Genomic DNA, 12500 nt, shown 5'->3' on the forward strand with positions numbered 1-12500 from the left:
GCCCGGCCTGGCGGGGGGGGGGGGCGCCTAGTGGCCCGGCCGGGCACAGCCCGAAGAGGCAACGTGGGACCCCCTTCCCGTGGGCTCACAACCCGTACGAGGGGCCAAAGGGGTCGGGTGCAATGTGAGCTGGGTGGCAGCCGAAGGCTTCAACTCCCACCTCCGGGAGAGCTTTGACCATGTACCGGGGGAGGCGGGGGACATTAAGTCCGAGTGGGCCATGGTCCATGCCTCCATTGTCAAGGTAGCCGACCGGTGCTGTGGCCGTACAGTGGTCGGTGCCTGTCGTGGCGGCAATAGCTGAACCCGCTGGTGGACACCAGCAGTGAGGGTCAGGTACCGGCAGGCCAAGCGGAGTCAGCTGCGGCGGTCGCTGAGGCAAAAACCCGGACATGGGAGGAGTTTGGTAAGACATGGAGAACCTCTTCGAAGCCGTCCGGAGGTCGTTCTCCATGTCTTCTTTATTTTATTAAAGCTAAAGGTTCTATGTCAGTCCCTCGGTCACTAACAGGAGAATGAACCTATCACGTGTTGTTGATGATGTCAGCTCCAAAGAGAGGCTCCAGCCAATCAGGGATCATTACCCGGCCCGTTCACTGACTGGTTTCAGCCAATCAGGGATCATTACCCGGCCCATTCACTGATTACTTTCAGCCAATCAGGGATCATTACCTGGCACGTCGCAGTAGTCCAGTCTGACTGAGTGCAGGTACGAGGCGACGTTCATGTCGAAGCTCCGTTTCTTTCCTTCGGCTCCCAGCTGACAGACGCTGAAGGACAGTACGGTCTTCTCCTGGTCCACCTGCCGGGTCAGCTCCAGCAGCACCTGAACACACCACGCTCACTGCTGACTCTGAGCTACTGAATATTATATTTTATTCATGTTCAGAACTCATAAAAGCTTCAAACCTCTTTGACTTCAAACTTGAAGTGAAGGTCTGTGAGTTCCTCCAGAGCTGAGCGCTGGTGATCTTCTTCCACCGACTTCTCACTGGCGTCTTCATCTGAGTCTGAAAATGAATTAATAAGATTCATCAACAACAAGTCCACACTGACCCACGAGATGAACATATACATTATACAGTTTCCAACCTGTTTCCATGGCGTTGAGCAGGGCGGGGGGGAGGTTGAGGACTTTTGGTCTCACCTCCGGCAAAGACGGCACCTGCAGCAGGAAATGACCACAGACGTACTCAGCAGTCATCCGATTGTCTAATGTACAAACACTGTGCTGCACTATAATACTGTTCACTGTCTATTTATGTATATTTATGGGAACATATATGTATACATGTATGTAACATACTCTCTATCTATCAAACTCTCCTACGAGTCTCAAAACTTCGTCCTGTTTCGAATCCTAAACTTTTCACATCATTCCCAAACTTCTATTCAACCCCTCTCAGGTATTTTGGACAGGTATTTGATATTCAATAAGCACACCTTCTCTGTGGGGGTGGAGGGGGCGGAGCCTATGAGCGGCAGCGGGATGCTGTCCACCAGCTCCACGATGTTCTGGATCTTCTGGTCTGAGATCTTCACATGAAGCAGCGGCAGCTCACCTGAAACCTTAAACCTGAAGAACACAGTTTAATACTCAGGTAATGCGCAGGTGAGTCACCTGTAGAGAGGACGTGTGACCACAGGTGAGTCACCTGTAGAGGGGACGTGTGACCACAGGTGAGTCACCTGTAAAGGGGACGTGTGACCACAGGTGAGTCACCTGTAGAGGGGACGTGTGACCACAGGTGAGTCACCTGTAGACAGGACGTGTGACCACAGGTGAGTCACCTGTAAAGGGGACGTGTGACCACAGGTGAGTCACCTGTAGAGGGGACGTGTGACCACAGGTGAGTCACCTGTAGAGGGGACGTGTGTCCACAGGTGAGTCACCTGTAGAGAGGACGTGTGTCCACAGGTGAGTCACCTGTAGAGGGGACGTGTGTCCACAGGTGAGTCACCTGTAGACGGGACGTGTGACCACAGGTGAGTCACCTGTAGAGGGGACGTGTGTCCACAGGTGAGTCACCTGTAGAGAGGACGTGTGTCCACAGGTGAGTCACCTGTAGAGGGGACGTGTGTCCACAGGTGAGTCACCTGTAGAGAGGACGTGTGTCCACAGGTGAGTCACCTGTAGAGGGGACGTGTGTCCACAGGTGAGTCACCTGTAGACGGGACGTGTGTCCACAGGTGAGTCACCTGTAGAGGGGACGTGTGTCCACAGGTGAGTCACCTGTAGAGGGGACGTGTGTCCACAGGTGAGTCACCTGTAGAGGGGACATGTGAACACAGGTGAGTCACCTGTAGAGGGGACATGTGAACACAGGTGAGCTCCATACCTGGGCATGCGGGCGTCCTTCTCTACCATACACTTAGCGAGCTGGAGGGTGAAGTCCATCGGCTGGAGGATGTGTTGGACAGATGAGGCCTGAAGCCGAGCCGCCCTCCAGGCTTCACCTGCAAGTAATCACTCAATTAAATACATTATTATTAATCAATAACTCAATAAATACATTATTATTAATCAATAACTCAATAAATACATTATTATTAATCAATAACTATTTAAATACATTATTATTAATCAATAACTCAATAAATACATTATTATTAATCAATAACTCAATAAATACATTATTATTAATCAATAACTATTTAAATACATTATTATTAATCAATAACTATTTAAATACATTATTATTAATCAATAACTATTTAAATACATTATTATTAATCAATAACTGTAGTGTAGCAGTGTGTAGTAGTGTGTAGCAATATTGTAGTAGTGTGTAGCAGTAGTGTAGCAGTGTGTAGCAGTGTGTAGCAGTGTGTAGTAGTGTGTAGCAGTGTGTAGCAGTGTAGCAGTGTGTAGCAGTGTGTAGCAGTAGTGTAGCAGTGTGTAGTAGTGTGTAGCAGTGTGTAGCAGTGTGTAGCAGTGTGTAGTAGTGTGTAGCAGTGTAGCAGTGTGTAGCAGTGTGTAGCAGTGTGTAGCAGTGTGTAGCAGTGTGTAGCAGTGTATCAGTGTGTAGCAGTGTGTAGCAGTGTGTAGCAGTGTGTAGTAGTGTGTAGCAGTGTGTAGCAGTGTGTAGCAGTGTGTAGCAGTGTGTAGTAGTGTAGCAGTGTGTAGCAATGTGTGTAGTAGTGTAGCAGTGTGTAGCAGTGTGTAGTAGTGTAGCAGTGTGTAGCAGTGTGTAGTAGTGTAGCAGTGTGTAGCAGTGTGTAGCAGTAGTGTAGCAGTGTGTGTAGTATTGTGCAGCAGTGTGCAGAAGTGTGTGTAGTAGTGTAGCAGTGTGTGTAGTATTGTGCAGCAGTGTGCAGAAGTGTGTGTAGTATTGTGCAGCAGTGTGCAGAAGTGTGTGTAGTAGTGTGCAGGTGCATTGGTGTGTATTACCTGACTTGCTGTAGAGCACCTGGACTCTTCGGAGCTCAACGCTGTAACGTTCATAAGCTCGATCCATGATTTCCTCCAGAGAAGAGAAGGAGGCTGCAGGGCCGACATCGCTCTGCTCCACACTGTTCAGCTGAAAAGGGTTAGGCTTAATTAACATGTTGTAATTAACATGTTCTAGTTAACATGTTGTAACTAGAAAGTTCCAGGGTAATGTTGAGTGCCACGGGGCTGCTGCCGGGACGAGTACACGATTTATTTCCAGTGTTCAAAAGTCACCCTGATCATATTCTGGTTTCTAGTATTAAGTACATCTTACTAGTCAGTATCAGGTGTAATGTACTTTATTCTCAACTTAACATCCCTGAAATATTAAGTACATGTTCATCATATTTAAGCATAAATAATATTTATTTAAACTAATTAAAGTCCCTGTAAAGTAAGAATAAATATGTGTTCTGAGTTTGACATACCACAGAAAAGTGTGTTGTTAACCACCATGCCAAATGTGAATGATTTAAAAAATCGCCGAGTTCGCTGATGCCCCGCCCCCTACCGAGTGTCACCTGTCAATCAAAGTCACCACCTCTACCTTAAACATGGATGCTATTGCTGAGAGCTAGCTCGGTTAACTGGCAAAACAGAGACAGACAGGAATTAGCCAATCACAAAAAAGTAGCTCAGTTTCTGCCCAGCAACAGGTTGCTAAGGGCAGCTAAGGCCCTACGGTTGCTACGGCGATGTGAGAATCTGCTTGGAAAACATTCTACCAGAATTTGGCTTCTGACAAGGTCCCGAACAATTGCAAACTGTGAGAAAACCGTAACTCCTGTCCAAAAACCGAAAACACCGTTAGAGACAAAGAAGCCGGCAGATTCTGACAGTGTTTATTTTATTCAGATATTCCTTAAAATGAGCGCGTAAGCTCAGTGCGAAGACAGAGTGAGATTCTTTTGAAAAAAAAAGATGATTACATTACAGTCAATGGGGAGCGAGACAGGTATTGCCGCTGGTCTCGGCCCCCCCGTTTAAATTTTGTGCAGACCCCGCCTGTCAACGTCACATTTTATGAATCCCAACACCTATGTCTACATTTTGACCAAAAATTATTTGTCTCCTTTTCATGGTTTGGCCGTGAGCTCGAGTTAAAAATAAAAATTAAGGTTATTTTTTACTGCTTCTCGCACTCAAGCTAACTGACGCTTCCACTCTAACTTTGAAGAAAAAGTGATTTCCACTCCTTGTTTGACTGCTCATAGTTTGAAAAGTTTACATGTTATGTAAAAACAGTTTGGTGTTTTGGAGAGAGCACGAGTTTTCCTCCGTTTTAAAGTTTGAATCACATTTCTACGTGCAGGTATGAGAGAGCTAGGTGACTCAGAAAAAAGGTGAAATTTTGTGGTTTAAAAAAAAAATCCCATTCATTTTCAATGGAGAGTTTTCCCGGTATTTTGGGAATAACTTTGGGAAAAATTGGAATTTGAACATTCCAAATAATAGCACCCATCTCCCGATAGAGCCGCATGTTTTGATGTATATATTGTCTGGGTTTTCTCAAAGCTGTGGGAGTTTCGGAGCTAAGCACCCGTGGCACTAATTAACATGTTCTAATGAACACAGACAGATTCGGGGCGGGGCTTTTCACCTGTAAGCTGCCGAAGTCCACGATGACGAGGTCTGACGTGTCGCTATAGAAACCGGACTTTGGCAGCAGCAGGTAGGACGGCTTCAGGTGGATCCTTAAGTCCAGAACCTTTCTGGTCTCGATGACATGAGACAATCCTACAGAGACCAGAACCATCAGAGACCAACTGTTGGGGTAGAAGGGTTCTAACAGAGTTCTGGATCCAGGGTGGTTCAGACTCACCTGTGGCAGTCTTCTCTTTGATCTCCTCCAGCTTGGACAGCGTGGCCGACGTGAGAACCTCCAGGTCGACACCTTTACCCGTCCTAAAGAAGTCCATCACGCTGTTGACCGTCAGCTGGAGGACAGGAAAACAGGAAAACATCTGGATTACTGCATCCACGAGGGTCAGGACTGAACAGATGTTTGTGGGTCAGGACTGAACAGATGTTTGTGGGTCAGGACCGAACAGATGTTTGTGGGTCAGGACCGAACAGATGTTTGTGGGTCAGGACCGAACAGATGTTTGAACAGATGTTTGAACAGATAATGGGACAGATGTTGGGACAGATGTTGGAACAGATAATGGGACAGATGTTTGAACAGATGTTTGAACAGATGTTGGGACAGATGTTTGAACAGATGTTGGGACAGATGTTGGGACAGATGTTGGGTCAGATGTTTGAACAAATGTTGGGTCAGATGTTTGAACAGATGTTTGAACAGATTTTGGGACAGATGTTTGAACAGATGTTGGGACAGATGTTGGGTCAGATGTTTGAACAGATGTTGGGTCAGATGTTTGAACAGATGTTGGGACAGATGTTTGAACAGATGTTTGAACAGATGTTTGAACAGATGTTTGAACAGATGTTTGAACAGATGTTTACCGCGTCGTAGATGATCTCGACGGGCTGAGAGCTGACTCTCAGCAGCTGGTCGGCGGCGGTCTCTTCGGGGTTTAACTCGAACACCACGCTGAGCAGAGAGGAGGTGGAGTCTCCCACTGAGGCGATGAGCGAGGGCACAACCCCCTGCTGCTGTAACCCCGTCACGAACCAGTGCTCTAAGGCTACCTCCACCCTGCAGGACCGCACATATGGTTACATCAGACTCACCCCTTTATCAGCCCCCTCATGTTAGCGGGGACCGAACCTGCGAGCTTTGGGTGACGGGACACTCACCTGATGGCCTGAGCTCCAGGTCTCTGGGAGATTTTGGTGCTGAGGTCGATCATCTGGATCTTGAGGATCTCGGGGACGTCTGGCTGCTCTCTGACTGTGATCGAGGTCCTGAACAGCTGGAAGGTGACGACCACGGCGACGTACTGAAACACAAACCAGTCAGTGTCATGTGACCAAACGTCATGTGACATCACTACAAACATCTGGACACAGATGTTTCTGAACTTTCTTCTGTTGAACAGTTTGGTGCTGCTTTCAGTTCATTTTGCTCTGTTTTTCATCACTGCTGATAATGACCTGCTGTACATTTAAACTTATATCCTCTGAGTTCTGGACATTTAGTGATGTATATTATATATCTGACATATCTTTTCTTTTTTTTTATTTCTTTCAGGCAGAGACACCTTTATTTGACAGTTGATAGACAGGAAGAGAGAGGGGGGGTGGCTGCGTCACGGCATGCGCTCTAACCACTCCTCCTACCCTAACCCTAACCTCCTGCAGGTGTGCTCACCTGTTTGGGTAGGGCCAGGTTGTGAGAGCTGCCGCTGTAGCCGATGGCGGTGTACAGCTTCTCCTTCTCATCTGAGGTCATAAGCTCATCCAGCCCAGAACCTGCAGATCAGAAACACCTTCAGTCACACATCTGCATACGGGGTTTTAGAAACTGATGTTAGAGCGAAGAAACTGACCAATAACCGATATGATGACCTCTGTGTGATATAAGGCTGCTTTATTAAACTAGTAACTAATGAAGTATATTTAACATCGTTAAGAATTTCTAGAAATGAACATTAACAAAATAGAGAATAAACTGAACTGTATCAGTCATTATTTCAATTAACTGAACTCAGAAATCAGAAATGCTTTTAATTTCATGTTTATCAGTAAATGTCATTATCAATATTTCACTGTTCATGTAAAACTATGACTCACAAACAGCAGAGTGAAGAGATGAAGAAGCAGTAACGTTATTCTGTTACACGTGTTCAGGGTAAAGTTTAACAGTGGAAACAGCTGATGGTATTAAAGCGCCCTCTGGTGGACAAACAGTGTAATGACACCATGTCCAAATCACCCAGAGCATCTAATTATATGTTCTGTAAGAAAGTTTTAATATCGGAAACACGGATACGGATATATCTGTGAAAGGCTCTTACCCTCCGGCTCCTTGCTCTCCTCCTGCTCCTGCTCCTCCTTCTTGGCCTTCCTGCTGAATAAGCTGCTGAAGAAGCCTCCTCCTCCTCCTCCCTGCTTCGGCCCCGCCGCCTTTTTCCCCAGAACCTTCTGCCCTGAGCGGATCACCTGGAGGAGGTACAAACATTTGAGATCTCCCCTCCCTTTTATCATCATCATCATCATCATCATCATCACCATCATCATCATCCTCATCATCATCATGTTTACCTCCATCTGAGCCTGCTGCCGAGCTAACGTGAGGTTGAAGACGTCCAGAACTTTCTCCAAATCCTGGTGAGACACAAAGAACGTACTGATGTCAGACTGTCTGCTCTCCTCCCACCTGTCTCCTCCTCTCCTCCCACCTGTCTCCTCCCACCTGTCTCCTCCTCTCCTCCCACCTGTCTCCTCCCACCTGTCTGCTCCTCTCCTCCCACCTGTCTCCTCCCACCTGTCTGCTCCTCTCCTCCCACCTGTCTCCTCCCACCTGTCTGCTCCTCTCCTCCCACCTGTCTCCTCCCACCTGTCTCCTCCCACCTGTGTCCTCCCACCTGTCTCCTCCCACCTGTCTCCTCCCACCTGTCTGCTCCTCTCCTCCCACCTGTCTCCTCCCACCTGTCTGCTCCTCTCCTCCCACCTGTCTCCTCCCACCTGTGTCCTCCCACCTGTCTCCTCCCACCTGTCTGCTCCTCTCCTCCCACCTGTCTCCTCCCACCTGTGTCCTCCCACCTGTCTCCTCCCACCTGTCTCCTCCCACCTGTCTCCTCCCACCTGTGTCCTCCCACCTGTCTCCTCCCACCTGTCTCCTCCCACCTGTCTCCTCCTTACAGAATCAGGTTTGTGGTGTCAGACTTGGTTCAGACCTGGATTTGGTGTTCTGTGTCGGGGCTCGGCTTGCTCTGGCTCAGTAGTCTGGTCTTGTAGGCGGTCTTGTAGGCCTTCAGGTTCTCCCGGTGCCGTCTGATGTTGGACCAGGACCACATGCTGCTGCGCCGGCGGATGTGGACCTCCAGGATACTGTTGAGGCCGTACATCCACCTGTCAGAGGCACAGAAACCCACCAAGAGCAGTAAGAGGACCAGAAACCTTTATCACAGTGGGTGTTAGTCTGTTGGGGGGGGGGGGTTAGGGTTGGGGGGGGGGGGGGGGGCTAACCAGAGTTTGGAGTTGGCGTGGACAGGAACCTCGGGCCTGAACTTCCTGTATGGAGCGTTCTTCACCATGCTGTCGATGGACTCCAGCAGGTCCACCATGGTCAGGTACTGCAGAACACAGAGGAGACACCTGAACCCTGAACCCTGAACCCTGAGGAACCCTACAGTTCATTTTATAGCTTTAACATGTTAGGGGTCATGTTAGCATGCGGAGGTGCGACTGGTGTTCAACCAGCCAAAGAGGGCACACATCACTCCGCTGCTTATCGAGCTCCCCTGGTTACCTGTAGCTGCTCGCATCAGGTTCAAGTCTCTTATGCTTGCCTACAGAGTGATTGTTGGGAATGCTCCCACCTACTTAAATGCTCTTGTAAGAGCACATGTTATCCCCCGGATGCTGCGTTCATCAAATGAGCGTCGCCTGGTCTGCCGGCCGTACAACCACAGCAATCCAGGTTATTCTCATCTGCAGAGCTGCCGAAAACCACCAGAGCAGGGGCCTCCCTCTCTGTCTTTAAGAAGCACTTGAAGACCCAGCTCTTCAGAGAGTACCTCCTCTCTTAACTTACAACTACTTAGCACTACTAGCACTACTTAGCACTACTAGCACTACTTAGCACTACTAGCACTACTTAGCACTACTAGCACTACTTAGCACTACTTAGCACTACTTAGCACTACTAGCACTACTTAGCACTACTTAGCACTACTTAGCACTACTAGCACTACTTAGCACTACTAGCACTACTTAGCACTACTAGCACTACTTAGCACTACTTAGCACTACTAGCACTACTTAGCACTACTTAGCACTACTAGCACTACTTAGCACTACTTAGCACTACTTAGCAGTATTTATTTATTGTCACACTAATGTCTCTGTTGTAATGTAGCTTGAATGTTATTCTCCCTTGTAAGTCGCTTAGGATAAAAGCGTCTGCTAAATGTAAATGTTACCTGTAGTCATGTTACCTGTAGTCATGTTACCTGTGGTCATGTTACCTGTGGTCATGTTACCTGTGGTCATGTTACCTGTGGTCATGTTACCTGTGGTCATGTTACCTGTGGTCATGTTACCTGTGGTTTGGTCATCTCGATGGAGATGTTCTGGACCTCCAGGTGCAGGTTGGCTTTTGGACTGTTTAGTTCCAGCTCAGCGCTCGGGTTTATACACATCTTAGCTGAAGCAAAGATCGGCTTAAAAACTGCAACAACAAAAAAAATCCATCAATCAATCAATCAATCAATCTACAGTACCAGTTAAAAGTTTGGACACACTTTCCCATTCACATCAATGAGAAAGTGTGTCCAAACTTTTGACTGGTACTCTATCTATCTATCTATCTATCTATCTATCCATCTATCTATCCATCTATCTATCCATCTATCCATCCATTTAAACACAGTCAGTAAGGTAATGTGTGTTAGTAGAGTTTCTCTTTGTTGTAACAAAGCTTGTTGGTAATAAATGTTCTACGGTTTATTTCCCTTTTAAATGGAGACACATTAGTAAGGGTTAGTAAGGGTTAGTAAGGGTCAGTAAGGGTTAGTAAGGGTCAGGAAGGGTTAGTAAGGGTTAGTAAGGGTTAGTAAGGGTCAGGAAGGGTTAGTAAGGGTCAGTAAGGGTCAGTAAGGGTCAGTAAGGGTCAGGAAGGGTTAGTAAGGGTCAGTAAGGGTTAGTAAGGGTTAGTAAGGGTTAGTAAGGGTCAGTAAGGGTCAGTAAGGGTCAGTAAGGGTCAGTAAGGGTCAGGAAGGGTTAGTAAGGGTCAGTAAGGGTCAGGAAGGGTTAGTAAGGGTTAGGAAGGGTTAGTAAGGGTTAGGAAGGGTCAGGAAGGGTTAGTAAGGGTTAGTAAGGGTTAGTAAGGGTCAGGAAGGGTCAGTAAGGGTTAGGAAGGGTTAGTGAGGGTCGGGGTGGGGCTGAGTGACCAACACAACCACGTTGGCTGACTGCAGCAGGGGGAGGAGCTGCCAGGCTGTTCCTGCAGCAGGGAGGTAACGGGGCTGTTCCTCCAGCAGGGGGAGGTAATGGGGCTGTTCCTCCAGCAGGGGGAGGTAACAGGGCTCTTCCTCCAGCAGGGGGAGGTAATGGGGCTGTTCCTCCAGCAGGGGGAGGTAATGGGCCTGTTCCTCCAGCAGGGGGAGGTAACGGGCCTGTTCCTCCAGCAGGGGGAGGTAACGGGCTGTTCCATCGTTCCTCCAGCAGGGGGAGGTAATGGGGCTGTTCCTCCAGCAGGGGGAGGTAACGGGGCTGTTCCTCCAGCAGGGGGAGGTAACAGGGCTGTTCCATCGTTCCTCCAGCAGGGGGAGGCAACGGGGCTGTTGCATCATTCCTCCAGCAGGGGAAGGGAACGGGGCTGTAGCATCATTCCTCCAGCAGGGGGAGGTAACGGGCTGTTCCATCGTTCCTCCAGCAGGGGGAGGTAACAGGGCTGTTCCTCCAGCAGGGGGAGGTAACGGGGCTGTTCCATCGTTCCTCCAGCATGGGGAGGTAACGGGCTGTTCCATCGTTTATCCAGCAGGGGGAGGTAACGGGGCTGTTCCATCGTTCCTCCAGCAGGGGGAGGTAACGGGGCTGTTCCATCGTTCCTCTAGCAGGGGGAGGTAACGGGGCTGTTCCATCGTTCCTCTAGCAGGGGGAGGTAACGGGGCTGTTCCATCATTCCTCCAGCAGAGGGAGGTAACGGGGCTGTTCCATCGTTCCTCTAGCAGGGGGAGGTAACGGGGCTGTTCCATCGTTCCTCCAGCAGGGGGAGGTAACGGGGCTGTTCCTCCAGCAGGGGTAGGTAACGGGGCTGTTCCATCGTTCCTCCAGCAGGGGGAGGTAACGGGGCTGTTCCATCGTTCCTCCAGCAGGGGGAGGTAACGGGGCTGTTCCATCGTTCCTCCAGCAGGGGGAGGTAAGGGGGCTGTTCTATCATTCCTCCAGCTCCACCTTCTTTATTTATTAACAAAGAAATAATCTACCAAACATTTCCTCACTGTTTGTGCTATTTTTATCTATCAGTGACCAGTGTGCATAAATATGACTAACAGCTGATAATCAATAAATGATCTGTGCTGGAGTCAGCTGATCAATGATCACCCTACGGATCAATACTCACTGTATTGATAATGAGGCAGCTCCTGATCTTTACTGCTGATTCCACACTTCAGCTGATCCTGTAACACACACACACTTTATATTGATTATTGATTATTGATTATTTATTATTGATTATTTATTATTGATTACTGATTATTGATTATTTATTATTGATTATTTATTATTGATTACTGATTATTGATTATTTATTATTGATTACTGATTATTGATTATTTACAAATAAAAAATGCTTTAACTCACCACAATGTTTTGCCATGATCCTTTGTAGAAGATCGGACTGTTAACGTTCCAGTAGGCACAGAGACACTCCAGCCGCCCCAGCTACACACACACACACACACACACACACACACCACACACACACAGGTATTGATCAGCAGGTAGATAGACTGTATAAAGCACTTTTCTCTTTCTGACTACAGATCTCATTCACACACTGATAACAGGAGGAGACCAGCTGTTCACACACATTCATACAGCGTTGGCATAGCAACCAGGGGGTTAAGTATCTTGCTATAGGACACATGGATGTGTGGACCGGAGGAGCCGGGAATCAAACCACCGACCTGAGCCACAGACTCAGAGATGCAGAGCGAGCAGAGCGTCTCACCTTATAGATGATCTTTGCTGCTTCATTCAGGATGCATGACTTCCAGTTCTCATCAGTGGTCTGAAACACACAGAGGTTAGTGTGTGTGTGTGTGTGTGTGTGTGTGTGTGTGTGTGTGTGTGTGTGTGTGTGTGTGTGTATATGTGTGTGTGTGTGTGTGTGTATATGTGTGTGTGTGTGTGTGTGTGTGTGAGTACCTGCAGGCTGAGCTCTGATAGGGTAACTCCCATGGATAGGGGGCGCTGAGGGTCCGACACC

General features: G+C 48.1%; 1 protein-coding gene across 1 annotated transcript in view; it reads right to left on the reverse strand.

Annotated features, from left to right (window-relative positions):
• Positions 1–12500, reverse strand: part of vps13c (vacuolar protein sorting 13 homolog C) — a 68031-nt gene that overhangs the window by 45368 nt on the left and 10163 nt on the right. Inside the window, exons 7-26 of the mRNA XM_062415355.1 lie at positions 12440–12499; positions 12243–12302; positions 11873–11953; positions 11631–11688; positions 9607–9734; positions 8531–8637; positions 8239–8413; positions 7604–7666; positions 7357–7501; positions 6711–6811; positions 6197–6339; positions 5903–6095; positions 5256–5370; positions 5034–5170; positions 3392–3521; positions 2340–2457; positions 1444–1576; positions 1093–1165; positions 910–1010; positions 673–826 (exon numbers count right to left, since the gene is read on the reverse strand). Of these exons, the coding sequence (XP_062271339.1) occupies positions 673–826; positions 910–1010; positions 1093–1165; positions 1444–1576; positions 2340–2457; positions 3392–3521; positions 5034–5170; positions 5256–5370; positions 5903–6095; positions 6197–6339; positions 6711–6811; positions 7357–7501; positions 7604–7666; positions 8239–8413; positions 8531–8637; positions 9607–9734; positions 11631–11688; positions 11873–11953; positions 12243–12302; positions 12440–12499 (2275 nt within the window). The remainder of the gene's footprint in view (positions 1–672; positions 827–909; positions 1011–1092; positions 1166–1443; positions 1577–2339; positions 2458–3391; positions 3522–5033; positions 5171–5255; positions 5371–5902; positions 6096–6196; positions 6340–6710; positions 6812–7356; positions 7502–7603; positions 7667–8238; positions 8414–8530; positions 8638–9606; positions 9735–11630; positions 11689–11872; positions 11954–12242; positions 12303–12439; position 12500) is intronic.

Source organism: Scomber scombrus, chromosome 1 (assembly GCF_963691925.1).
Source record: "Scomber scombrus chromosome 1, fScoSco1.1, whole genome shotgun sequence".
In the NCBI taxonomy this organism is placed as follows: domain Eukaryota; kingdom Metazoa; phylum Chordata; class Actinopteri; order Scombriformes; family Scombridae; genus Scomber; species Scomber scombrus.